Source organism: Nestor notabilis, unplaced genomic scaffold (genome assembly GCF_000696875.1).
Source record: "Nestor notabilis isolate BGI_N333 unplaced genomic scaffold, ASM69687v1 scaffold12985, whole genome shotgun sequence".
Lineage (NCBI taxonomy): Eukaryota > Metazoa > Chordata > Aves > Psittaciformes > Psittacidae > Nestor > Nestor notabilis.
This window is the reverse complement of record NW_009928313.1, coordinates 14,199-41,283: the sequence shown is the minus strand read 5'-3', so window position 1 is coordinate 41,283 and position 27,085 is coordinate 14,199. Positions and strand designations below refer to the sequence as shown.

General features: G+C 36.1%; 1 protein-coding gene across 1 annotated transcript in view; it reads left to right on the top strand.

Moving 5' to 3' along the window:
• Positions 1-11,366: 11,366 nt before the first annotated feature.
• Positions 11,367-27,085, top strand: part of LOC104405687 (lysine-specific demethylase 4C-like) — a gene marked incomplete at its 3' end in the record, with an annotated part of 24,739 nt that continues 9,020 nt past the window's right edge. The window contains exons 1-3 of the mRNA XM_010014457.1: positions 11,367-11,525; positions 18,437-18,612; positions 21,483-21,597. Of these exons, the coding sequence (XP_010012759.1) occupies positions 11,382-11,525; positions 18,437-18,612; positions 21,483-21,597 (435 nt within the window). The remainder of the gene's footprint in view (positions 11,526-18,436; positions 18,613-21,482; positions 21,598-27,085) is intronic.

Genomic DNA, 27,085 nt, shown 5'->3' with positions numbered 1-27,085 from the left:
TCTATTCATGAGCCTTCTCCTGCAGTTGATTTTGACTGGCAATCTGAAATGAGAAGTATATACAAAATATCTCTTTTTTTTTTTTTTTTCCTGGGTTGTGTTAGGTGTCGGTGTGTTTTTTGAGGATCTGTACTAGCTTATACTAATTATATAAAGCTTATCTTTTATTTGCTATATTATTAAACTGTAGCTTTATAATTTGCAATCTTTTCTGAGATAGTAGCAACAGCAGCAATGGAAGCCACCTGGTTGCTACTAAGCCAGAAGTTTTTAAACTGAAACACTTTTCCACAAGAAAGGAACTACCTGGAATCCTGGTGCAGGCTATTTTTTGTTACCGCACAGTGTTTGCCTTTTTTTTTTTGGCGGTTATTTTTTTTGTTGTTGTTTTGGTTGGTTTTGGTTTGTTTTGTCTGGAAATGACTGCGGTATAAAATTTATCTTGAGCTTTACCCTTATTTTTCCTCGAACTGTCATAAGTAGTTGGTGGTATTATTTCACAGAAGTACCTTCCAAACACTAGACAACATAAAATACAGACATGATTTCTTTTTCAGTAATTGAAATGAGGGTACACTGAACTACTGCTTGTCATGCTTATCTTGTTATCAGCTTCGGTTTGGAGTAGTTTTATTGATTGCTGGCAACTGATGATTTTCTTCTAGCTATGTGCAGATATGCATATGTATTAGAGCAGTTTTCTTTTTAGGGACTGACCCAGGAAACAGTATGTTTCATTCAGAGAGGTGAATATGATTAAATAGCTCCCTTCTTTTTATTTTTTAAATGGTAAATATGATGAAGTAGTCTAGTCCTGTAATTCTTAGTTCTGTATTTTTGATGAGTACAGAATTTTGCATCTCTTGGTCTGATTTCTAAACAAATCAGGCAAACAGTTCTGCACCAAATCTAAATACACAATTGCTACAGTAATGCGTTAAAATCAGAAAATTATGTTGTCAAGTGCTATTTATTTGAATCTTCCTAATACTATGAACGAGCACAGTAGTAATAATAATAAAAAAGATGATGTCATACCTATTGAAAATTATTGGATTGAGTAGGTTTAAGACTTCCTCAGTTTAAACAGCTCTCAACTGGTCTGTTCAGTAGTGCAGATTTTAAATTTTTTCTGTAGGTGTCTTTTGCTGGGATATGTTTCATCAGCATGATGTTGAACAGAATGTGAATGGCATATATGTTGGTGTCAGTTTTCGTCAGATTTGTGTCATGAAGGCACTGTTTCTATCCTACTATCCTCAAAGAAAAGAAAACCCGAATACACTTCGAAATACATTTTTAGTATACACAGCTTCAAAGAGACTGTTTAATTCTGATAATACAGGATATTTTCAAGTTCTTTACGTCATCACATGAATGGTTCAAAAGATGGTGTTCTGGCATGCTAAGATGTTAATACTTCTCTATTAAGAAATCTCCGTAGTAATTTGATAGCTCACTATTTCATATCTCAGAATGAACAAGTGATACGTTCATTTCTTGATTTTCGTTTAGAATCATAAACTGACTTGTAAGATATTTTGAAGAAATGCATTATTTTGTACTTGGAAGATAGTAATTGTTGTGTAATCAAATCACATAATGAAGGTGTTTGTAATAATTTGCTGATCAGAAGTCCAGAGTGGGTATAAATCGTACCGTAGTTTTGGTGTGTGAAGAGTTAGGATGTACTTCAGTTTTTTTTAGGTGACATTGTATATCATTATCCATTCTGCTGTAGGATTGCATTTTGCTCCAACTTTATTTCACATATTGAAAACTCTGTAATTGTGCATAGTGGGTAAGTTGTTAACATGAATAGTCCGTGCGTTATGCAAGCACTCATTTTTATCCTGAATTTTGTTTACTGTCCCATGAATGTTAGATGTATATTTGGGACAGTATATTTAGGACAGCATACCCTAAAAACTGATGACAGTATACGTAAACAACAGATTTGAAAAAATGTCAAGCTTCTTAACGTGTAGGAATTGCAAGAGTTAAAATTCAAAACACATTTTCTTGTGAATACTGGATAGTGAAAAAAATTCAGTGCCAGTTTCACTTTCTGATTCTCAGACGTGATAGAATAATTCATTGACTGTTGCAGATATTGTAGAGTAGTTTCACAGATAAAATACCTGCCAGTTCATTTGTGACATTTCTGCCTCTAAAATGTGGAATCACTCGATTGAGACTGTTGTGATTTAGCTTAGTAGACCTATGATATTCTGCTTGGTTTTGTCTAATAAAATTAAAATGCTAGTTATTAGCAGGTTGCTTGTCTCCAAGAAGACCTAGATAACTATTGCTATTCGTAATAGATGCCGTATCACAAAAAGTACTGTGCTTGGTCAGGCCTTATTTCATTTTCACAGTTTATTTCTTTGCTTAAAACAGAATTTTTAAGTTGCTGAATTGGTAAATGAACTTATGCTTTGGAGCTTCAAAAATTGTTTATAATCATAAATGGTTTTGAAAAAAAGAGGGCAATTTTGATTTAAAACTATAATTAACATGGGGGAAATGTGTAGAAGTCTGTAAGCTTCTGTAAGTTTACAGACTTTTACAGAAGTTAATATGATCAATAACCTATATAACAGATTTGGAATTCCTGGGAATAGAATCTTTTTCTAAGCCAAATACACAAACTAGGTAGGCATAATTTGCGTGCACACTTACTGTTAGTAAAGGAGCAATTCAAACATAAGTGTGCAAAACCAAATTACTTTAAGAATTAACTAGTTGCATGCTCAGGAATAGTTGGACATGCAAACTATGCTTTTATGATTCCAATTACCTGAAATAAATTCCTGTAGCTAGTGATTGACTCTGAACTATTGCAGTATTTTACATCTTTGAATTTGCTTTGCTAAACAATATAGAGTTGGATAGTACCTACTTACAGATTATGCTAAAAAGTTTTTAAAAATTATGTAGGAAAATGCAGAAGTGAGTCTACCCGTATCTGTGATAATGATAAGATGAGCTTAAAGAGTTTTTATTTATGTTGTAAATTAAATTGCTGTTTAGACTATTACAGATTAAGATCTGTTTATCTGCAGTTTGCTTCTTTTCCATATCTTTAAAAGCTGATTGTACAAACGTCTTACTTCCCCCCCCCCCCGCCCCAACCGCACTCTGCAAATAAGGGTTAGGCGAAATAAAGTTTTCCTCAAGTTTTGTCAATAAAGTCTTTTATTGAGTGATTCCTAGAAAAATGGTGGCTAGTACTTCATAATGTGATTGCTTTGTCTTGTTTTTTTGAATTGAAAACGTGTATCTGAAAACTTCTTCAAAATACATAATTTTATATTTTCTTTCAGATCAGCCTCAAGGAAATGCTGTGGCTTTTTGTGCATGCCTTTCTCTGAAGTTTAGTTTCTTATTGTTAGTTATTTGAACAATTTTTTTCAGGATGAATTAATTCTTCCTCAATTGTTTATTGTCCCATAGTTAGTGTGGCTGAAAATTTTCAAGCAAAGGAAAAGGGGAAAGTGTGTTTTTCAACTAACTTACCTGTGAGAAATGGTGACCTTCTGAGATTTGTTTTTTTCTTCTCCTCTTCCTTCTTTCTCTCATTTAATAGAACTTGCTTTATGTAATTTGTTTAATTTGGGTTGTTGTGAAAAGGTTGTGAACATTGCTATTTTTTTATAGGTATTTAGCACTTTTCCATGTTAGCTCAGCACTTTGTGTATAGCAAAGCAGAAGTAGCAGTGTCATGGTTTAACCCCAGCTGGCAACTGAGTACCATGCAGCCACTTCCTCCCCTCTGCCTCTCCCCCACTCTGTGGCATGGGGAGGATAATTGGAAAAAGTTAACATCCGCAGGTTGAGATAAGAACAGTTCAATAATTGAAATACAGGAAAATACAGTAGTAACAATAATAATAGGAAAAATGGAGAGCAAGGGAGGAGGAATAAAACTCAAGAAACAGAAGTGATGCAGAATGCAATTGCTCACCAGCCTGCTGACTGATATGCATCCCATCCCTGAGCAGCAGTTGGTGGCTCCCAGCCAGGTCCCCCTAGTACTGAGCAGGATGTTCTACAGTGCGGAATATTCCCTTGGCTAGTGAAGGTCGGATGTCCTGTCCCTGTTACTTGCAGCTTCTTGTGCACCTGGTCACAGGCAGAGCATGGGAAACTGAAAAGTCCTTGATTTAGAGTAAGCACTGTCAAGCAACAGCTAAAACATCTTTGTTATCAACACATAAATATAAATATATGAAAGTCCTAAATGTAAATCCAAAACACAGATCTGTACCAGCTACTAAGAAAAAAAAAACTAACTCTATCCTAGCTGAAATTCGCAGGACAAGCAGGCTGTGGTTTGTTTTTTTTTTTTCTCCTTTCTTCTTCGGCAGTGCTTTCAGTACAGGGGTCAAAGTGGGCACCATTTGGCAAATGAGATGCTTCCCAAAAGCATCTTTGGAAGAACAATTGTGTCAAGTCTTGTGTGATTTAAAGCCAGGAAGTTTTGGTTCCCTGCTGATGAGGGGTGAAACTAAAAGTACTGGTTATTTCATTTTACACTGGAAGCAAAAAGAAGTGAATGGCCTTCAGAGGAGGTCCGACAGTTTAGTATTAAGGTGGAGAGACTATGCTGTAATACTGAGAATTGGTTTAATGTAATGAAGACTGCAGGTGTTTGTAAGTTTTAACCAACTGCAGATTAACGTGCTGTTTTTCTGGTGTGTTTCATTCTGTTTTAATAAAGTACTTTCTAGTTACATAAATCAGTCTCTTGCTTGTAATTTGACTAAATAAATACTTCGGATTTCTATGGTAGGTATCAAATAAATGAAACTTGGAAGATGTTTTTCAATTTTGGGAATAGTATTTTTTTGTTCTTGTGATGGTATGGAGGATTCTGCATGGAGAAATGGTGTTTAACAGATAATTCTTCCTCCAACAAATTGTATTTAGCATCCTGATAGCTTTAACAACATGGTAAGGTGTAGATGTTACAGAAAGCAGTCCACTGTTTTGACACTTTTCTTTGAGGCTGGAAATCATAGCTGCCTGGTACTAAGTTGGATAGTTAAGATTCACTTGGCTGCGGTGGAGTATAGAGGTCCTTTTCCTAGGATATAGAAGATATGATCTTGTAGATCCTGCATTTGCCAACTAATCACACAGAATAAAGTGTGTTCAAGCATGTAATAGGGTAAACTTCTGTTATGTAGATGTAGGTAATTAACTTTCCTATGTCCAGCTTTAGTTAGCAATGTCAAAGCATGCAGAAAGTTATTCTTTTCTTTCTTCCTCTTTTTCTGTTGTGTTCACACCCCCCCCCCCCTTTTCTTTGGCAGTCCCCGAGTCTTACAGTCTTTTATCAGCTTTTTGTAATGGTCATTGATGTATACATTAAAGAGTAAAGTTTGTTATGTTTGTACAAGCTATGCAGTTTAAATATTAAAGCATTTGTTTAAAAAGCACTTGCCTGTCATTGTAACTGGTGAAATGAGTTTTCATCTTGGATCATGTAGATAGCGGTAGCATTAATGAGATTTCGTCTTGCTGTGAGTTAAGTGTATGAGCTTTCCTCGTGCTGTACATTTTGAGTTAGGTTCATTAGGTTTTTTGGGCCACATACTGACATAGATGTGGTTGATTAGATTTTGCTGACCTTATATGACTTCTGTTGTATTAAGACAAATGTACCATTACTTGGCTGATGATTTGAAGGTCTTTTGACAAGGCCTGACGATGGCTGTAAACTTTTCAAAAGGCTGATCAGATTCTTTAGCCCAACTGCTGGCTTTTTACCTGGCAAGTTTGGACAAGTTACGTGCTTGCATTTTATCTAAATTTTGCGCTTCTAATCAGACATGTTTCAAGATGTAGGCACGTTACTTGATCACCAAGAAATTCAAGATTTAGGGGCAGGCTTTGCAGTTTATTGGATTAGGCTCATAGCTGCACCTTATTTGACTAAAGCTTTCCCCTGATTAGCTAAAAAGCTTCTTTCAGTATTACACGAGGTACTAGTGCATGCTAATTTTAGTGGAGTATGTCTTCTCATTTGTTCACATTACCATCTGCTTTTCTAGATAGTTATGGTCAGTCCTGTTTATGTGTGATACTGTCTTGCAAGGGGGACAGAAAAAGGCTGATTACAATGTTGATATTAGGGATTTAAAATAACTGTAAAAAGTAATTATATATATGTTACTGGTCTTTCTATTTTATAATGTCCAGCCTATATGAACATAACTGCCCTTGTTTCTGTAACTTTTTGTATTTATTAATGTATTTACTAGTCTTGCATGTTTTCATTGTGTAGTACTAAATAAAAACTCTAGAAGTTTTATTTCTCAGCATGTACAGCTCTCTAATATCACAAAAGAGGTAGTTATACATCTGCACACAGTTATACATCTATGTGGAGTAGTTAAGACAGTAATAGTATGATTGCGTGGATTTCACTTTAGAATGGTATCTTAGTAATTATGTTCTTGTCTGCAAAAGAACCTCTGGAAGCTTCTTAACTTAACACTGGACTGTATTTTGTGTTTGCTTTAATGATTTGGTAGAGTATTAATTGATCTTTTCATATAAGAGAAAGAGCAAAAGTAGGAATTTGGTGGGAGAAAGGATGTAGAACTCTTGAATTCCACAGTGTCCTTGAGAGAATTACATAAGTGTGTTAGAAGTTAATAGAAGTGAATTGGAAAGCAGACGTATATGGTTAGTTTGCAGCATAGGTTTGTTTCTGTGGTAGGTTTAAACCATGTAACTCAGTCTTGGTGCTTGCTGTTTTAGATTAACATTTGTAATGAACATTACTGCAATAATAAAATTGTGAAACGAAATTAAGAAGTCTCTGCTGATAGGTCACAACTATACAGGTGTTAAATCACTAAGAAAAAGTAAATAGCATTGTCTAATGAGAAGTCTGTGGACTTCTAGTGTAGCAAGTACTGCACAGCCTTTATGATCTTTCTACCTCCTTAACTATGGAGGTTACATAGCAGAATCTGCTTAAGGAGTGTTCTTACAAACATCGTGCTTATCAAAGAGCTGCTTACCCAGTAAGTGAATGGAAAGAAGTCTCTTACTGAGGAAGAAGGGTAATGCAGGAGCATGGGTCTTACAGTGTATTTCCACCAAAAAAAATAACATTGCTGGCTGGTCTCTGTGGTCATTAGGTAGGGAACAGGACCCTAAGATGTATGGAAGCAGGTAGGAAAAAAGATGCCGTGTTAAAAAAATTTTGTATTTTTTACACTTCAGTTAAGCTGGGCAAAAATTCTTCCTTTCTGATGCTATACATGTCTTCATAATTAGTTAAAAGTTTTTAATTCTGCCTGTGATACAGATTTGGATTCATCACAATACAGTTCAGTTATATGCTTGAACCTTATTTTAGTTCCAGAGAAGTAAAAAAAATAGCCTAGTTAGTATCTTTACTTTCATATGTTTTGCAAACAGGATTTTAGGAATCAAGCAGCAGGCAAACATGCTGGCATGTGTAATTGTGGAAGTTAGATTGACAATTGCTGTTTATTAGTTTGATTAACAATCCTTAAATTAACTAATTTCTTCATTGTGGCTAAGTGCTAGGGTATATTTAGTTCATTTGGTACATGGATGTTTTTAAAGCAGCTCAGGTATTAAAACTGATGTGTTTTGGTGAGATGTCTTGGTTGAGAGAAATTTTTATTATGCTTGTTTGTGTGATAATTTGTGTCTGGTGCTTGAAATCAGGTACTAGCTGAAATCATCCTAGCTTTTCTCATAGCTGAACCACTTGGATATGGCTTTTGCTTGTCTGTTTACACATTTTCATAAGGAGTGTAGGAAATCAGTTATCTTTGAGACTTACACTCCTTCACCTAAGGCAGTTTAATTCCAAAACTTAAGTAAGACAGAGCCTCAGGTTTGTAGGAACACATACAGACACTGTGCTTGCATATGTTTTGTGCCCATAAACAAAACTAGGATTAAAAAGGTTGTTTAGCTGCAGTGTTTAACTTCGAGCAGTAAATAGGTGTTTAACTTAGAGCTCAGACTTAGAGAACTGGGATGGCTGGAAGGGACCTCTGGGAGTTAGTCCAGTTTCCTAACACAAAACAGGCTCTGCTGGAATATATGGCTCAGGCAGTGTTGAACTGGCTTTTGAGTATCTCCAAGGATGGACACTCGATAACCTCTCTGGGCAACCTGTTCCAGTATTCAGTCACCCTTGTGCTAATTCTTTTATTATGCTTAAACAGAATTTAATGTATTTGGTTTGTGCCTGTTGCCAGTTACACTCTCTCTGGCCGCCATTGGGAAGAGCCTGGCTCTTTGTAGCTAGCTACACAAGGATAAGATCACAGAATCACAGGCTCACTGAGGCTGGAGGAGACTTCTTGAGAAAATGTAGCCAACATCACTGCTCAAGAAGGGTCAGCTAGAGCAGGTTGGTCAGCACTGTGTCCAGTTGGGCTTTGAGTATCTGTAAGGTTGGAGATTCCACAACCTGTCTCAGCTGCCTCTTCCAGTGTTTGACCATGCTCACAGTGAAAAACTGTTTCCTTATGTTCAGGAAGAACCTCCTGTGTTTCAGCCTGTGCCCATTGCCTCTGGTCCTGTCACAGCACTGCTGATAAAAGCCTGGGTCCCTCCCCCTTGCACTTTCCTGCAGATATTTATATACATTGATATGGTTCCCCCAAGCCTCGTCTCCCCTGGTCTGAACCCTCCTAGCTCTTTCAGGGAGATGCTTCCGTCCCTTCAATATCTTGCTGGCCCGCTTGACTGGCTGGCAGCATTCCTACGAATCCAGCTGAGGACACCTTTAGGCACCTTTGATGCTGGCTGTGTTTCCCAAAACCACTAAAGGCCTTTTCTGCAAATCTGCTTTGCAGCCTGCCAGACCTCAGCATGTACCCTTTATACCTGAGGTTGCTCCTCCCGAGGTGTAGCACTTTGCAGTTCCTCATGTTGAGCTTCATGAGGTTCCTGTTGGCCCATTTCTCCAGCCTGGCAAGGCCCCTCTGGGTGTCAGCACAACCCTCTGGTGTATCAACCGATCCTCCCATTTTTGTATTGTTTACAAATACCACATTGAATTAAGTAGATATAGTTGCTGTGGTTGTCTTGGATAAAATTGCATGTCTGGGAGGTGTTGAGGTAGTGAGACAGCAGTTCAGTTATTAGTTAGCTGAACCAATGCCAACTATTGTTTGTTGCAGCATGTCCCCCTGCTCTGCGCCCCCCCCCCCCCCCCAATCTGTTAGTGTTTTAGGAATGCTTAACTTGGTTTGGGGACGCTGAACTTAGTACCGGGAATGTAAGTGGATAAAACACACTTCTGAGAAGTTCATCTATCCACTAAAGGAAAGAATATTAGTGGTGTAAAAGACAAATTCGTAAGTGGATGCTGAAGTAATTTGCTTTAAAAAAAAAACCCTCACAAACACCAGACCAGTCAAAGAATAAATTACACTCCTCCTCTCTGCCCTTTCTCCCTCCCCACAAAGCCACCCCACAAAACTGCACTGACAATGTTGGGTAATACTGGAAGAGTTGAGGGAAGGATGTTAATCTGTATGCTATGATGAAATAACTTCTCACTGCTGGGTATCTTGTATACAGTCAATGGAATGGATTGAAAGCTGTAAAATGATGAATAATGAAGGACTATTAAATTTTTTCCCAGTGGAGAAATAGCAGAGAGTTTGGGTTTTTTAGAGGTGGGAGGTATCTGTACATATGTGTGTGTATTTCACTGATTTGTATACTTACTTAATACATATAAAAGTGAAAGTCTAAAAGCTGTTTTTTGTACAGAGAAATCAAATACCCTGTTTGATTATATTTCTAGTGTCACTTTACTGTCAGTAAAGCATTATAAATAGTAGACACTGCCTATTGTACTTCACAGTGAAGGAAAGCATAGCTTCATCTTTGGTCATAAATCTAAATTTCATTTTCCTGGGACTGGTCATAGGAGCAAGATTTTATGTGGAACTCTAATGGATGGGAACAAATGAAGGGTGCGTTATATATGAGCCAAGTGTTTACCGCTGAGGGAAGTAATTCCACTTTTTCATGTTGAGATGTGTTTGCCCATGTGGGCTTGTTAATTTAAATGCAAAAATACTCCCAAATTAAAGCGGTACTGATTGTCAGAATGGAAGAGGTGTAGCAGTCTGGTTAATTTAATTTCAGACAGGGGTGGAAAGTAGTGTAGAGTGGGGAATAGGATGTTACTGAAGGTGGGAGTGTAGAAAGAAGTCTAATGAAGTACGAACTAGAGTGTGGTGTGCAGGGTGAAGTGGGGTGGCAAAAAGAAATAAAATCAGGACACAAAATGCAGACTAAATGTTGGAATACCTGTTGGAGGGTGAAACATAAAGGCATCTTCCGTATACAGTTTTCTTATGCAGTGATTCATACCAAGCTAGGAGGGACATAAAGCTAATGAAATTAGTGGCTAATACACTGACATGAGCAAAACTTACGGTAAGAGTGTATGGCATAAATCCATGGTTGCGTGCATTTTGCAGATACAGAAAATGAGGAATAAGTAAAATTACATGCTCAGGAAGGCAAAACCACCAAAAAGTTAGTCACAGTTGAGTTATTTGTATTCTAGATGAGTTTTTTTGTAAGATGGCATGTGGTGATGTATAGTTGGAAATTGCAAGACCTGTTGAAGCTGAAATATCTCTCTCAGTTGCTTAAAGATCAGTCCTTTTGTGAGTACTGCATCTTGGTATGAAACAGAAATATGACTTTGTTTTTATCTGTCCGCAATGTAGAAATGGAAATCAGAGAGAACGCTGACCGTCTTTATGCGTATCACTTGCATGCTTTTTTTCTGTAAAAGAGATTTCAGAGAATGAGGGCTAATAATAGTCCAGTTGTTAAACTGCTGATACTAGAGTTAGGAAGTGGAGGTGCTCTTTCTATATGTTTGTAGTGTGACAGGAAAGTGAGTAATCAGTTTTCGCCATACACTAAATAGGAATGTTTTATCAAATGTGTAGCTTTGTTACTTTAGATTGTGTCTGTGTAATGGAAATCTTTAGAGAGAAAAATGCAGCAACTTGCAGATGGATCAACATAGAAAGATGCTACTGTGATATTAAAGGTTAACTAGAAGAAACATGCCATAAAAATGGAGGTATGGACTGGACTGTCATGATAATGTTTGTGCTGGGTAAGGGCCAGATATTCTTGAAGGAGTAAGGAGAAAAAGAATACATTTGTGCCTTTTATGGTAGCATGGGCAGAAGATTTTGAGAGCTTTTTTCCTGTTTGAAACGTGTATGTCAAATCTCAGAATTTGTTTTACTAATTATTCTTTTCAGTGTGTTTATTTTGTGTTTTTTTTGCCTTTTTTTTTTTTTCTCTTAAAAGCTGGATTGAAAGGAACCACAATGTCTGCTGTCATCTCTGATAGTCCTCCAAACCCAAGCTGCAAAATCATGACTTTTAGGCCTTCGATGGATGAATTCAGGGAGTTCAACAAATACTTAGTGTACATGGAATCACAAGGTGCTCATAGGGCTGGAGTTGCAAAGGTAAACTTCTCTAATGTAGATGGAAAATGGTTCCTAATATTTGCTTTTTCTAGTATTTGTATTTTGCTGATTGCAAAACTGATCTTTTGAGTATTTAGCTTTTTTTTTCCCCAAATGATTTTCAAATAATTGATGCTGAATTGTTACTGTTTTAAGAAAGAGCTTTTTGGTATCTTTGATGTTTCATGCGAACTAATGAAGAAGACGTAGACTGTTTTCTCTCTAAAAATCAACTGTTTCCATGTTTACAACAGCACAAGAGGATTTCTTCTTAAAGGCAGATTTAAACTAATTTTTGGCAAATCGGAACAAAATAGGGAGTTTGTAGTATAAATTGGAAAATCTAGATCTACCAGATGTTGAACTTGGTCTTTTAGGGTTGTGTGTAACTTTACTGGAGCAAATAATCCAACTACTGCTAATGGGTGTATGCATGAAGATAGCGAGGCACTGTCTGAATGGAAATAGTTTTCTTTTTGATGATGATAGTTTTATATTTTTGTTAATGAGAATTGGAGGGGTACTAAGTATCCTTGCATTGCCTTTGCAATCAGGACTAGAAATGTGATAAATAGACAACAGTGGGAAGCCTGAGCTGAGTTTTTCCCATATTCAGTTATGTTATGGAACCTATTTATTTGTGTGGGGATGAACTATAGCAAGTCCTCTCATCTTGAACAGTAAACTTAATGGCAAATTCATCGTAGTGACTTCTGCTCAACAGACTTACACCATTAACATATATGCGAGCAGGAGATTCTAGCTATGTATCATTCTGTGGATTATGTACATGTATTCAATTTAAAAAGAAAAAACAATTCTTGGTTTCATATTGTTTATAAGAATAGCTTTGTTTCAGCTGTTCATAGTTTCTAATCCTGTTTCACGGGGATCTAGCAAAAAAACTAGAAAGTGCCTTATGACCAGCTGCGAAGGTGGTACTGATCATCTTCTATTTCAGTTTGTTTGTTCATACGTAATGTGCTTGCTTCTTTGGCATATTGTGTATAAAACAGGGACAGGTATAGATAAATCGTACTCTTTGCTTTCTCTGGCTGTATGAGGAAGCTGTTATATGAACCAGGGTTAGTGTGTAAGATGAAAAAAAACCAAACCAAAAAATGAACTAGTTTTGTTTATAAAGAAGAATATTTGTGATACGCTTTTTATTATGGCCATGTCTATTGTAGACCACAACTAATCTTTTCATTCAATAGTATTTAAAACTAGAATCTTCTTAGTTAAAAAAAAAAAAAAGTACATTTGCCTTTAAAAACTGTCTATCTATTTATCTCTGGCCATTCTGAGGCGGTGTATCATCAAGTATGATATTGTAATCCTTAAAAAGTACATGCAAACTTCTGTTCTTATTTCTGAGACATTCATAATAAGTAAGAGCTTCAGTTACTCTCCATCAAGGATTTTTGTGCTTATTCTCTTCTTTTCTGGGAATGCTGGTCAGTGACTTACTGGTTCATGGTGCTAAATGCTCTTCTGAGGCTGTTTCAGCCAGAAGTGTAAAAAGATAGTGAATTTGTTTTACTTGGAAATATTATTCAGATTTATTTGAGATATGAATATGGCTTCTGTTGTCATTCTGTTTTGGTCTCTTATCTTGGTTCTGGTTCCTTTCCTGCTATCCAGCAATTAAACTTCCATGTGTAGCCAGTGTAGGAGAAAAGGGCAGAGCCATTAAAAATGTCCTGAAAAGAGCAATGGACATAGTATCATTAGGAAAAAAATATGAAAAAAATTTATGTGAAACAGTTTTACCTTCATTGTATAATTTAAAATTTCTGTACTATTGCTGTTACCTTCATGTCCTTACTCCTAGTGTTCTCTACTCCCCCTTCCCCCCATTAAATCTTTAAGGAGATATCTTTGTGAAGATTCCGGTTAGACATAATTTTCTGCAGTAACCAAGCATGAGATTAATTCTCGCATATAGGAAATGGGTATGATTTGAATATGCACTTGTTACTTAAGGGCAGAAATGACATAATAGGAATAAAATATACTAATGCTGTCATTTTAAAAGCAGAAAACTTATGAGTAAAAATGCAAACTTTGTTTCCTGTAAACTTTGTTTTGAAGTTGAAACACTTCAAGGAAACATGATAGTGGGCCAAAGTAGTAGTTACTCTTGTAAGGTAGGCACATGAATATGTGAAGCTGACTTTTTTAAATGCTAGATGCAACTGTGATATCTACCAGGTGTTACAGTATTTTAGCGTATAATGCAGATGTTGGCTGTGGAATGGATGCAGGCATATACTGTTTAGTTTAATTTTCTTTAACACTGAAGAACAGTGATCATGGCAACAGAAGAACAGAGGTTAGGCTCTGGTCTTTTCTTCTTCACTATGGTATAATGCTGCAAGATGTAGAAAATGAGTGGGGAGTCCATTATATTAACTTAAATGGCAATCAAAGAGATATGACAGCATTCAGGATTAGTATGAGAAGTGGATAGTATGTTTTAGACACATATCTCTAATTATAACTGAGTAACCTATATTGTTAATTTTCAAGCAAATTTTTTTTTTTTTTAGGTTTAATTAAATACAAATTGAAACCACTTTCTTTGCTCATGAGATCATGAGCTGCTTCCTTAAGAATGAACCTTCCAGTGTTGTTGCTGTTATCAAACTGTAGCTATTTATTTTGTAGTTTTATCTGGACTATACAAGTTTGGTTTTTGTTTTGGTTTTTTTTTTTCCCCTTCAGAAAAAGAAATTGGCAAAAATCTACTGTTCCCTCAAATTGTACACATATATGCAATTAAGAGAAACTGGAAATGAGCAGAGTTTTAAAAATAATTCCAAGATTTGATTTACAGAAAGTGACACTACTCTAATAGCACTTGTAGTTTTATACCATCTCTGTTGAAGTCACTAAAGCTGGACATACCTGACAAGGATGGAATTTGTCCCTGTAGTCAGGAATTTGTGATATTTTGCATAGTGTAATTTGGCTTGTTTGAAGTCAGTGTCCTTGTGCTTACATGATTGAAAATGTGTATGTCTCCATTTTTTGGCCATACACCTAGGATTTAATTCCCATGCCATCAATCACATTTCAAAACCGTTTGTGAAGGTCTTCTCTATGTGCAGGTTGTTAAAATGAGGTAGTCCCAGGAGCACAGAAAAATATTTGTATGTATCTGTGTTTATATGCATGTGGGGTATCTGCTGAACAGCTGGAATAATGTCTGAAAGAAAGGATAGCAAAACCTTTTAAAACTGATTAATCACATTACTCATGTTGTTGTATGATTCAGGAAGCGTCCTTCTAACTGTAACGTGTAGGTCTGATTTCCCTGTCTGCTTGATACTAAATAGCAGTTAAAGCATCTTTGGTTATTTTCAGCATGTCAATCAGTTGCTACATACTACTAAGTAGTCTAGAGATTTTTTATATTCTGATTTTTACTGTTTTTTGATATATCTCAAAAATTATATATAAAAAATGAAGTGTTTTTTTAAAAAGTTCTTATCAAGTCAATAATTCATACTGCAAAAATTTAAGGGACATTTTCTGAGTTTTGGACATTGGATTTAAAATAACAAAAATATATTACTATAAAATGAACTGACAAAGGATCTAATTTATATTAGGTCTGGGATGTATGGACTTGAATATGAATGCTGAGAGAATAAAGACTACCAGATGAGCTATGTGCATATGCAAAAATGGTAATTTAAGCTTTAAACAGAGATCATAAGCAGAGTAGGTATATCCAACGCTTTAGGTTAAATGTGAAAGTGTGTAGGGGAGAAGACCTTTTAACCTGTGTGGAAGAATATTTGTATGTAAATGTCTGTAGGGCTTGCACACTGCGGGTGCGTGTGTGTGTTGTGAATACAGAGTTTAAAAAAAAAACCCCAAACTTCCTAATAATATGCCTAGAATAAATGATTAAGGTACTAGAGAAACAATATTACACCGTTTATTTCCAGAGTAGAAGACATGCTGTGGCATCCCTGGAACAAATTTGCTAAAATACTTCACTTTTGAAAGTATGGAATGAGCTTTAGGAATTGACAGTGTATTTTAGTCTTACTATTACAGAGGATCCTTACACTTAAAAAAGAAAACAGGGACTTGGAGGCAATAGAACAAATGAAAACCAACAAACACTGGTAGATTAGTTGCTCTTTATTTGGATGAGAAATGCTTTGGAGACTCAAACTGCATTTATATAGAGTGAACTAGTTAAATTAATTTGCAGTTGCATTAGCAAGTAGTAAAATAGCTTTGGAACCTGATTCTGAAAATGTTAGCAACTGCAAGAAAACATTTTTCGGAAGAGTAGGGGTAGAAGTAACTACATAGAAGTAGTAGCCAGTGCCATTCAGAGTCAAACGCAGAACAGGAGATTACCAGTATGTGAAAGAGGATTGAACAGAAATTTGTGTTGATAGCACTCTGAAATAACCTCTGTTATACTAATGTGCAGCCTTAATAAAGGAGATGGAGTGTTATAACTAGGACGTCCCTATCTAAATCTGTATTTCATGCTAAATAACACTAGACAGTGTTAATATGCTAGGGATGTTTGAGATACATATCTAATTATCTATCCGTCTACGTGTCTATCTGCAGATACATAAATGAGAAATCCTTGCCTTAGGTTTTTCCCTTTTTATATTTGAGCTTTGCTGATGAATTCAATCTAGGTTGCTTCTGTGGAATAAACTTAACTTGCCTGACTTTGAAGAGATTATTTTTACTAAAGGGAGTGTGAAGAGGCTTCAGTGAGACAGGTCAATGGTAAAAACTTAGAGACTTTGTCATTATTCCCAACTCTGAAACTGTCTAGCCATGTGTCACTTTGGGCATGATATTTTTAACACCTCTGGTCCTTGTCCTAATCTTTATTAGAGAACAAATACTTTAGGCAGGAACTCTGTTAGGTTGTTAGGTTTTCTTTTTCATTCTTTTTTTTTTTTTTTTTTTTTTTTAATTAGTACATCAAGTCCACACAGGATTCATTTCTCTGATCAGTGCTGTGGTTACAACGGTAATAAACATGCTCCAGTTGGCAGCAAGGGGATGTTTTGAACCTGTATTCACAGAAATATTTTTATTGCTTAAAACATACTGACCTTGAATTACATGACATAATGCAAATTTTCCTTTTCAGTATTCATATATTTGAGCCAAACCTACAAATTCATGCTTAATAATGAAAATGGAAATCTTTGTGCACATTTGATTTCCATGCTTATTTTCTGATTGCATGACTTCTCTCCTTCCAGACCAACATTCTGTGTTTTGTTGGTGTGCATATAATTTTTGTGTGAAAGAAATAAGTAGGAGTCACGAGGTGATTCAATTTTTTTTGGTCTGTTTTCTCTAAAAGCAAACACCACCAAAACTTGCTAGGTAGTCCCCGTACAACTTAAGTCCCATGGAAGCTGAGAAGGAAAAAAGAAAAAGAGGGAATTGCGTCTTGTGTAAAAACTGGATAAAAATGCCTGTTTATGTTTAAAATGAAAACATTAGGTATGGATGTGTGTTATTCCCTGATCACTTTTCTTCAGCTTGATGTGTGTGCCTGCTTCCATGAATGGTCTTGATTGGATTTCTTTGGTGAATGGATTGTTTGAGTATATTAGCAAATCACAATTTATGATTGTTTTCCAAAAGTAGAAAATGATCTCAGGATCTATTTGTGCTATTTTTTCAGAATTTTTTCTTACTTGGAGTGATGTAATAGCAAAATCTGTAATGGTCAATATTGTGTGGAATTCTGAAATGCTTGTTGGAGGAATGGCCTAGCTAGCCTAGTGTAAAGGCTACCTCTAAGATGTGAATTATTCAAGTAACGTAATTCATGTGTGGTAGATGTCTGCTTATGAAAGCCATCCTACTTTGTTGTATGCTCATCTAAAAGGTTCTAAGCCAATGCTTGTGAAAATTTGATTTAAGCACCACAGAAAAGAATGAATGTGAGTGGGTCAAAGGACATACCATAGAGCCTCTGGGCAAGTAAAAGTTCAAAACCAAATGAACCCCAAAAATATGTATTAAATATGTTGTGTTTTAAAAATGTTGTGATTTCACATCTAAAGAGTATTCTATTTTGAGATGATGTATGCAAGGAATGTTCAAAATTACACAGCCTGTTAAAGAACTGGTATGACTACAGGCTTCTTTAAAATTCCTAATGATTTTATTTCTAACACTTTCTGCTGAGGAGTTTTTGTAGACATCGGGCAATTCTGTGGTATTTTGAATGGAAGTGTTAACTTTACAATTGATTAATCTGCACATAGCTTTATTCTTTAATTATGAGGTTTAAACCATGATAGTATAAAAACTGGTTTATCTGAATTAGTGCAAACGTACTGTAATGGAGTTGTACCCTGAAGTTTTACGGTGGGGAGTTAGTTGAACAGACACTAAAATCGAAAGCTTTCTAAAATAGCTTTATTGTTTTTTTTTAATTTTTCAGTGAGAAATAGTTATTCATACTGTTTGCACCAAATAACATTTAGACAGGGAACTTTCAGTTGTTTGTATGATTTTTTTTTTTTCTTTTTTTTTTAAATGATGTTAACAATTTTATATCATGGAGTATGAAGTGTTTGTGAATTATAAAGCTTTCTGATTATAAAATATTTGCTCTGTTACTATGCATGTGTATGTTTGCACAGTTGCACATGATTGAATTGCTGTAGATCAGCGAGTTGCTGGTTGTGAACTGAGGTAATACTATGACTATTTTGAATTGGTTTCTGCATTATCTAGGAGCATTTGGATGGTCAGTTCATTATTGTGAAACAGTGGGTACGCAAACATTCGTTTGAGCATTGGGTGTATGACTGGTTTATTTGATTTTTCCAGAATGTTTTGAACTGGCGTTGCAACTGTCAATGTCCTGTTTTTGATTTCTGACTTTAAAGGTTATCCCACCGAAAGAGTGGAAGCCAAGAAAACATTATGATGATATTGAAGATTTGGTGATTCCTGCTCCAATTCAGCAGATGGTCACTGGCCAGTCGGGGCTTTTCACACAGTACAACATTCAGAAAAAGCCAATGACAGTAAAGGAGTTCAAGCAATTGGCCAACAGTACCAAGTATGTATATGGGGGGGGTCTTGCTTTGAAAGGCAAAAATTTATTTATTCCCATATTGTGGTTTCTTTGGATTGTGCTAGGCAGTTGGTGATTTCCTACCCCCCCCCCCCCCGCACTTAGTAGAGGTTTTTCTGTCTCCTACATTAAAAGTACCACATGAATCTTGTTTATGTTTCTGTTGTTGAAAGCATAACAATAAGAAAGCATCTGAGAAACCTGAGACATGATGCTTTCTGTCTACCTTTTTTTCTTTCTGTTCTAACAAATGATTATGTAGAAAATAATGAACATGATACAGGTAGAGTTTGAATTTGAGTACAACTATTGATGTTTAATTCTTTTTTTTTGGCCTACATATTGGACTGGCCTATCATCATGTAATTTGTAAAATAAAACCAACCCCAAACCCCATCATGTTTTTTAGCTCACCCAGAAGTTTTTGCGTTAGTCTAAAAGAACTCTACTGCACCTTGTGAATGTCTATGTTCTGACTATGGCAAGATGGAGAGAAGAAATTCTTCTCCATTCCTTTTGGCCACATAAAGAATAAATTCTACTTCAGTGTTTTCTCAGAACTGACTGGAAGTAGTTTCTGGAAGGTGAATCAAAAGATCCTATAGAGAAAAGATACTTGAATGTGATGAAGGAAGGTAACACTGCCCTAGTTTAAAGCAGAGTTTCTCTCGTAAGTTAAAGAACTTAATTGGTAAGAAGACAAGCTGTTATCAAGATCAGGAAAAACTAGGACATGAATACCTTTTAAAGAGGCTCCTCAGCAAACGTTTCATAATATCCATGGCCTTGTAAAAGTGCAAAAGTGATCTCCTTTTTTCAGTTAAAAAGGATTAGTGTGTTTCTGCCTGTATATTCTTTATGAAAAGTTGAGGTTATCATGCTTACAGTTTTTTCCCTCTGGTAAGTAGGAATGGGAACCTATTTTATAATTCTTAAAATTATTTGTTCTGTAATAATATAAAACCTGTCTGGTATCAGATGTAATTTTCTATGATACCTGTTAATATATGTTTAATGTTCCTGTTTCATTAACCCGTGAGAAACACTAATTTCTTAAAATAGTTTGATAATGCAAAAATGCTGTGCAGGTTTTAGTATGTATCATCATGTTAGTTAAGTTCTATATTGTTTATAACTGAAGATATTTTGGAAGTGTTTCTGTTTTTTTTTTTTTTTTTTTTTTTTTTTTTTTTTTTTTTTTTTTTTTTTTTTTTTTTTTTTTTTTTTTTTTTTTTTTTTTTTTTTTTTTTTTTTTTTTTTTTTTTTTTTTTTTTTTTTTTTTTTTTTTTTTTTTTTTTTTTTTTTTTTTTTTTTTTTTTTTTTTTTTTTTTTTTTTTTTTTTTGTTGTTGTTGTTGTTTTTTTTTGTTGTTGTTGTTGTTTTTTTTTTCCCCAGAAAGTTTTCATATATTTTGCTGAAATCAGTTTACAACTTCATTTCATTGGTGAATTTAAGAACATTTGGGAGGGCTTCTTGCCTATTACTAGCTGTATGTCTTTCTAAATATTAATCACTGTTCTTGAGAAAATGTGTCATACAACCGCCTATGACACTCTTAATGCAGTCTATATTTCTTAAACTATTAAGTAGCTGAAAGCCCCTGTTTTACCATAAAAATAATTTTGTTCCTTAATGCAGAAGACTCTTATGCAGTATTGTGATAATATCCTTATTCTTTTGGAAAGAGAAAGGCCATGAACTTCTAAATTAAATCATAGTTGCCTTTAAAAGGATTGTGTGTGCTTAGTCTAATGCATTGCATCTTTTACTTTATGCATTTACTTTGTTGCATTTGCAATTCATCACTGAACCAAAGTGGTGCTTCACCTTGACCTCTGGAAAATATGGGCATAATTGCATCCTCTAATCAAGCTACTTCTGTTTTGATACTGAGTTTATTTATCCATATTACTCAGTGCCAGAACCTGTTTTCTGGAGCCTTACCATGAGAGGTTATTGAAACAACTCCATTGCTGAGATTGCTTCAGTTAAGATGTGTTTTGCTAACTTGCTTGTCTCTGTTCTGTGTTGCTTCGTGATGTAAATGTACCTGGTCTACTTAATTCTTGCATGTATGGATTTTTTTTTTCCCAGTAATTGAGATGTATGTACTAAATTGGCAGTGCTAATGTGAAACTTTACTTCTCAGAGTTGCAGTAATGGGAGAGCAGATTTTCTTTTCTGAAGACCTAAATATGGGGGAACAGAGGCCTGACAAAGGATCCTAAGGCAAAAGCTATTTAATGGATGTTTTCTGTGGTACTGTGCTTGTGTTGTATTCCCCCAAGTTTGTACAAGAGGCTTGAGTAACCTTCTAAAAGTATCTGCATAATTGTATTTATGCATTTAAAAGTATGGTGCCCAGTGCTGGGCAGAATTGGCACGCTTGAGTTGTTCCAAGGAAGGCTTTTGCAGGACCTATTACTGTGTTTGTAGAATTGGTAGCGAGGCAGGTAAATAAAAAATACTTGTCAATTAAGTGGCTTTTGCATGTGTGCCTTTTTTATGGGAGAGAAACAAAAGTGAAGGCCTCAGCCTGAGCACAGTCAGTAGATCTGCTGTTTATTTGTTTGAGGCTAAAGGAAGTACTTTATAAGAGTAGGTGTATGACTTCAGTTACTGAGGCTGTCAGGTTATATATATTTGCCATGAGGTTACATGCTGTGGTGAATCATGAAAGTAAGAATTCAGGATAACTACTCATTCCTCTGTTTATATATATGATATATATATAATATCAAGTATTTATATAAAGCAATCTATTAGCATTCAGTTTGCAGCATCAGAAGCATAGTCCTTTGTGAAGATGGTTTTTGGAAGACTATGCTGAACCTTTGCCTACCTCTTCCTCTGCAGATACTGCACCCCAAGATACGTAGATTATGAAGATCTGGAGCGTAAATACTGGAGGAACTTGACTTTTGTGGCACCAATTTATGGAGCAGATATCAATGGGAGCATTTATGATGAAGTATGCTTAGCTTTTTATGAAGTTTATCTCTTCCAGCCCTTTTTCAAAGGGTACTGTACTTGGAGGATACATTCTTGCTTTGTGACTGAGAATCTGTCTTTCCCTTGAAATCCTTGTGTTACTCACTTTAAAGACTCCAAGCAAGGTTGAAGTTAACTCTACATCTGAAAGAGTCAAGCAGTTCTGTCCTTAGATAGCAGGATATTGCTACTCTTACTGATCGTATGACTTCCCAATCGTAATACTCTTCCCTTTCTTCCCTTTGAACTCTCCAGAACTTTGAAATTCCTTCTCATTTATTTATTAACATTTTAGTATGCTTGTTATCTGTTTACCTCTGTAGAAATTTAGTAGTACTTTAAGTAACTTTTAATTTAAAATTAAAATATTAAATACTTGATTTATCTCTTTCACTAAGAAAGACTGTTAGCTGTTCTTTCTACGTGCTTGGAATGCCACCAGTTTCCTGGAAATGATCTCTGAATTAAAATAGATGGAATGGAAACTTCCTAAGCAAATTATTTTTGCTGGTTATTTGCCAAGATCTCCATAGACAGGAAGGGATTCTTAACACAGATTTTGTTATCCAGTGAATTAGAGAATATCCGTTGATACCAATTAGGCTACGTAAGCAGCTGTGGGAACTAAGTTTTGAAAGGATTATTTAAGTAGTGAGACCAACAGAAGAAATGTTAGGATTTAAAAAAAGATTTGTTTTCTTAAAAAAATACAGGGCAAAATTTTCTGCAGAAGATTCTAGCATGGAGTTCTTGAGTTATTTCATGTTCTATGTAATTGCCTTCTCCAGTCATTAAAAAAAAAAAAAGGCAGAATTTTGCTGTGGCAGGTGGTCTGAGGCTCTGCTAATGTTTCATATTTCTTCACAAAAGGTAAAGTACTTGAAAACTCTGTCCAAAGATAAATATGGTCAGCCAGTATGGCTTAAGGCAGTTCAATTTTTGCACTAGGTTATGTGCTCATTGAAAGATAGCTATAAATGTCCAGTTGTCTGTTGTTAGAGAAAGCAGCTAGTCCTAATTCTGTTGTGTGTCCAAATAGCTGTATAAAAATTATATGGGAAATAACTGAAGATTTTGACTTGAGGTGCTGTGGTGAAGAGACATAGGTGTTGCTTTGTGGAGGCCGAAAATGGGGCACAGGGAAAGCAGTGTTTTTTACAAGAAATAGAAGCTGCCATTTTTCTTCTCTGATACTTTTTTCTTATTTAATGTTGTCAGATAATGCCTTCTGGTGTAGCATTTTACAAACGCACACTTCGTGCTGTTTTCTTTCGACTTTAGTTTCTTAAGGTTACTGTTGCATGACCAACAATTCCAAAGAAAAGAGCATGCAGTAATATCCAGTTTTGAAGTGTTGACTGGTCAAAGAGGTGGTCAGAGATTTCCTCCTCATGGAATTGGTCTGTCATTAGATTGGGAGGCTGAGGAGAAGTGAGAAGAGCAGCATTCGGTAATCCTAAATCAAGTGTTAGGTGCATAGGAAGAGGAGACAAAGGAAACACTGAAAGTTGCAAGGAGTGGAGAACAAAGGGGTGGATGAGAAAAAGGTAACAGGTGGGATAAAAAACCCCACAATACCTATAATTTGGTATTAGTTAAAAATAAACAACAAAGGAGAAATATTAGTGAAAGGAATAGACAGCGAGGAAGCGTGTAAACAGACTGACCAGTTAATGTGACAGCCCAGTGTGGTTCAGAGGAAAAGAAGGAAAAATCCCTGGTACCAAACTGTTGGTGAGAAGGCTGCTGGTCAATGTTTTCTCTTAGAATATTTTTGCCGAAGTTCATTTTCGGCCAGCAGATGGTGCGCTTGCACAACCAATATTTTTCATGTCGTCACACTTGAAGACAGTGCTAAGAAAAGATCTTTTTTACTGTTTCGAATTAGAGGTTGTTCTTACGTATGCTTTCAGTTTCCTCCAGGATTGTCATTATTCCAGGAAAGGAGATGAGCACAAGTAACTGACGTTTTGGGCAACATACAGCAGAATGGGCATGGTGGGATTAATTTATTGTCACAGCCTATTTGTGATAAACAAAATCAAATGATTGCTATTTTTCCGAGATGCATTTGGTAGGAAACAGTGTGTTGCAGATGTTGCATTTAATACAGAAAAGTAAATATCTGGCAGAATTCCAGGTAGAAAAACAGCAGGAACTTAGTGAAACTATGATGCGTACTTGTACTTGGACCATCAAAATTAGTGAGAAATGCTGCTGTGCTGCAAGTCCTTATGCTTTAGTTTAAAAGTTTTCCAAGTACGTGTTCTTTCCCACATGGTGTGCTTCAGTTTTACATGGAAGCATCTGTATCTGAAGCATGATGAACCCATAATTTTTACTTTTATGTTATTTAAGAAACAATGTTATTATTTGTGGAATCCAGCACAGTGGCATTGTGCCAGAGAGATAGGTAAGAGTATGACAGATGCTGGGGATTTGGAAGATGGCGCAAAGTTATAGTCTAATATTATATGGAACAGCAGGGGAAAAAAAAAGGCACAAAGGTAAATGCATGCTTTAAAACTTGACAACTGCTATTAATGATTTACAAGTTTAGCCTCATCATATTTGGATTATTCCAGAATCTCTGTTGTGTATTTAGAATGTATTTACGGTTATTTGACAGTTTTGAACACGGATTAAATCTTTATCAATAAGGAAATAACCTATGAAAGCCAATGTTCTGTAGACTGTATAGAGCTTTATAGAAAACAAATCTAAGATAGTTGAATGTTTGCTTGAAATATTACTCAGTACTCTATGCATTTTAATTGCTGTTACATTTAATTACAGTGCTTTGTAGGAGAATGACAATGTAGGTGACTCAAGAAGAAGCATTGCACTAAGGAACGGATTGAAAGGGTCGTTATTATATTTATATTATTTATATTTAGATTATAAACATTATGAGGTAATGAGTTCAAAGTTGTATCTCTCTGTTGCTATACGGTCACCTGGACTTGAGTAAAAGTTAACATTCCTGAAAGAGTTTATAATGTCAATTATAAAGCACCAGTCTCATTAGCTGCAGTTTTTAAACTGATTCATGAGTGGATTATTAACACCCAATAGTTATGGTTGTTGAGTAAGTTTAAGTTTAATTGAGAAGTTATTTTTTTTTATTATGTAATTTCAAGACAGCTGTCTTTTTGAGTTAGAATCATTGTAATGCCAACTCGAGCCACCTTAGACTGTGAATGACTAGCCTGTGGAGCGGTTGTGAAAAAATTACTATTCCTGTTAGGAAGGGGAAGGAAAAGTGGTTTTTTGTTTTTTTTTTTCTGATATGATAACTTTATTAACTTTTTATTAACTTATCTGTCAGTTGTACCTCTGAGTAAATTGAGGAGTGTGATTCATCTACTTCTGTACAGTCTCTGTTCTGGTGAACTATTGTTAGGCCTTCCACTTCCGTGGCATTCCCAGCTGTTGTTCAAATCAAACCACCAGTTACTGAAGCCACAAATAAAGGTGTTTCATTGTATGAGATACAAGGAGCTCAATTTAACTTTTCGGTTCCCCACTTCTCCAGTTTTTTTTTTTTCTTTTTGTCTTTTTGTCTTTTTCTTCTGTGTCCTGGGTTCAACTGTAACAGTAACCACGACACTCTGTTTAGTGGTTTTTTTTTTTTTTTTTTTTAATTGATTTGAAATTATATTTTTATGGACAGATGGGGAAGACATATAAAACCCCTACCTGGACTGATCTAGCAACTAGGGCATGGGGAAGAGCTTGCTGGTTTCAGCAGAAGTTCCAAAGAGAAGTAACTGATCTGGTGTTTATAATGCGACACAAAACACATCTGACTTTAGTGCTATCAAAGGCATTTGCTATTCAGTAGAGAAAAGCTGAGATTGAAAAAAGCACATATAAATACCGTCTTGCCTCTCTTACCAACGTTCTTCATCTGCTTTCTTGATGATACTGCTTTACTTCCCTTTTCCCTTCTCTTTATTTCTTGTGTCGAGAGAGTTCCTAATCGCTACCTTCTCCCATGTCTAAGCCATGGGGAATTACCTGATTAGTAATATAAGACTGATGAATTCAGTGGTGTTTGTAGGCTAACATTTGGTTATTTTTGCTAAATAGTAGGTACATCTCTAAAGAAATATTAACTCTAGCAGTAGATACGCTCAATTTTCCTGCTGTATCCTTTGACAGAGTAGCTAACGTGTTTTTTAAAGCAGCACCTTAAAGTAGTATATCTGGAGTTTGTATTTGACCATGAAGTGAGTTCAGGATGGCATCTGAGTTGTAGCTTAACTACAGGGTACAGCACAAGCAATCAAAGACTCTGGAGAGCTTCACTGACAAATTCCTGAGCAAAGCTGTCTTCTGGACCTCATACTCAACAAAGGACTTGTTGCAGATGTGAAGGTTGAAAGCAGCCTTGGCTGTAGTGACCATGAGGTGGTGGGGTTTAGGATCTTAAGAGGAGGTGTCAAGACAGAAAGCAGGACTACAACCCTGGATTTCAAGAGAGGAGACTTTGGACTCTTCAGTGCTTGGAAGAGTCTGATGGGATAAGACCCTGGAGAAAAGAGGGGCCCAAGAAAGCTGGTTGGTATTCACTTCCTCTAAGCTCAAGAATGGTCCATCCTAATGAGCTGGAAGTCAGGAAAAAAAAATCACAGAATCGTAGAATTCAGCTTGGAAGGGACCTCAGGCACCAGTTGGTCCAACCTTTCTTTGCAAAACATGACCTAGACAAGATGGCTCAGCACCCTGTCCAGCTGGAACTTTAAAGTGTCCAGTGTTGGGGAACACTGATTTTTCCTGGGGAGATTATTCCAGTGGCTGAGTGTTCTCACTGTGGAAAATTTTCCTCCTGTGTGCAACCAGAATCTCCCCAGAATTAATTTGTACCCATTACCTCTCATCTTTTCCATGGGACTCTTTGTAAAAGGAGAATCTCCATCTTCTTTGTAGCCATCCTTTAGATACTGTAACATGGTAATAAGGTCTCCTATGAGCCTTCTTCTCTCAGCCTTTCCTCACATGGCAGTCTTCCCAGTCCTTTGATCATCTTTGCGGCCTTCCTCCAACCCTCTTCAGCCTGTTCACATCTGTTGTTTTGTATAGTGGGAACTAAAACTGAACACAGTATTCCAGGTGTGGCCTGGATAGAGTGCAACAATGATTTCTTTATCTTTGCCAGTGGTGCACTTGTTGATTCAACCAAGCATCCTCTTGGCTTTCTCAAAATGCCAGGGGTCTGCATGCATGATCAAGAACCTTCTGATAATCATAGAATCATAGAATGGTTTGGGTTGGAAAGGACCCATGGGCAGGGACACCTCGCACTAAACCATGTGGCCCAAGGTTCTGTCCAACCTGGCCTTGAACACTTCCAGGGATGGAGCGTTCACAACTTCCTTGGGCAACCTTGTTCCGATGCCTCACCACCCTCACTGTGAAGAACTTCTTCCTTATATCTAATCTAAACTTCCCCTCTTTAAGTTTGA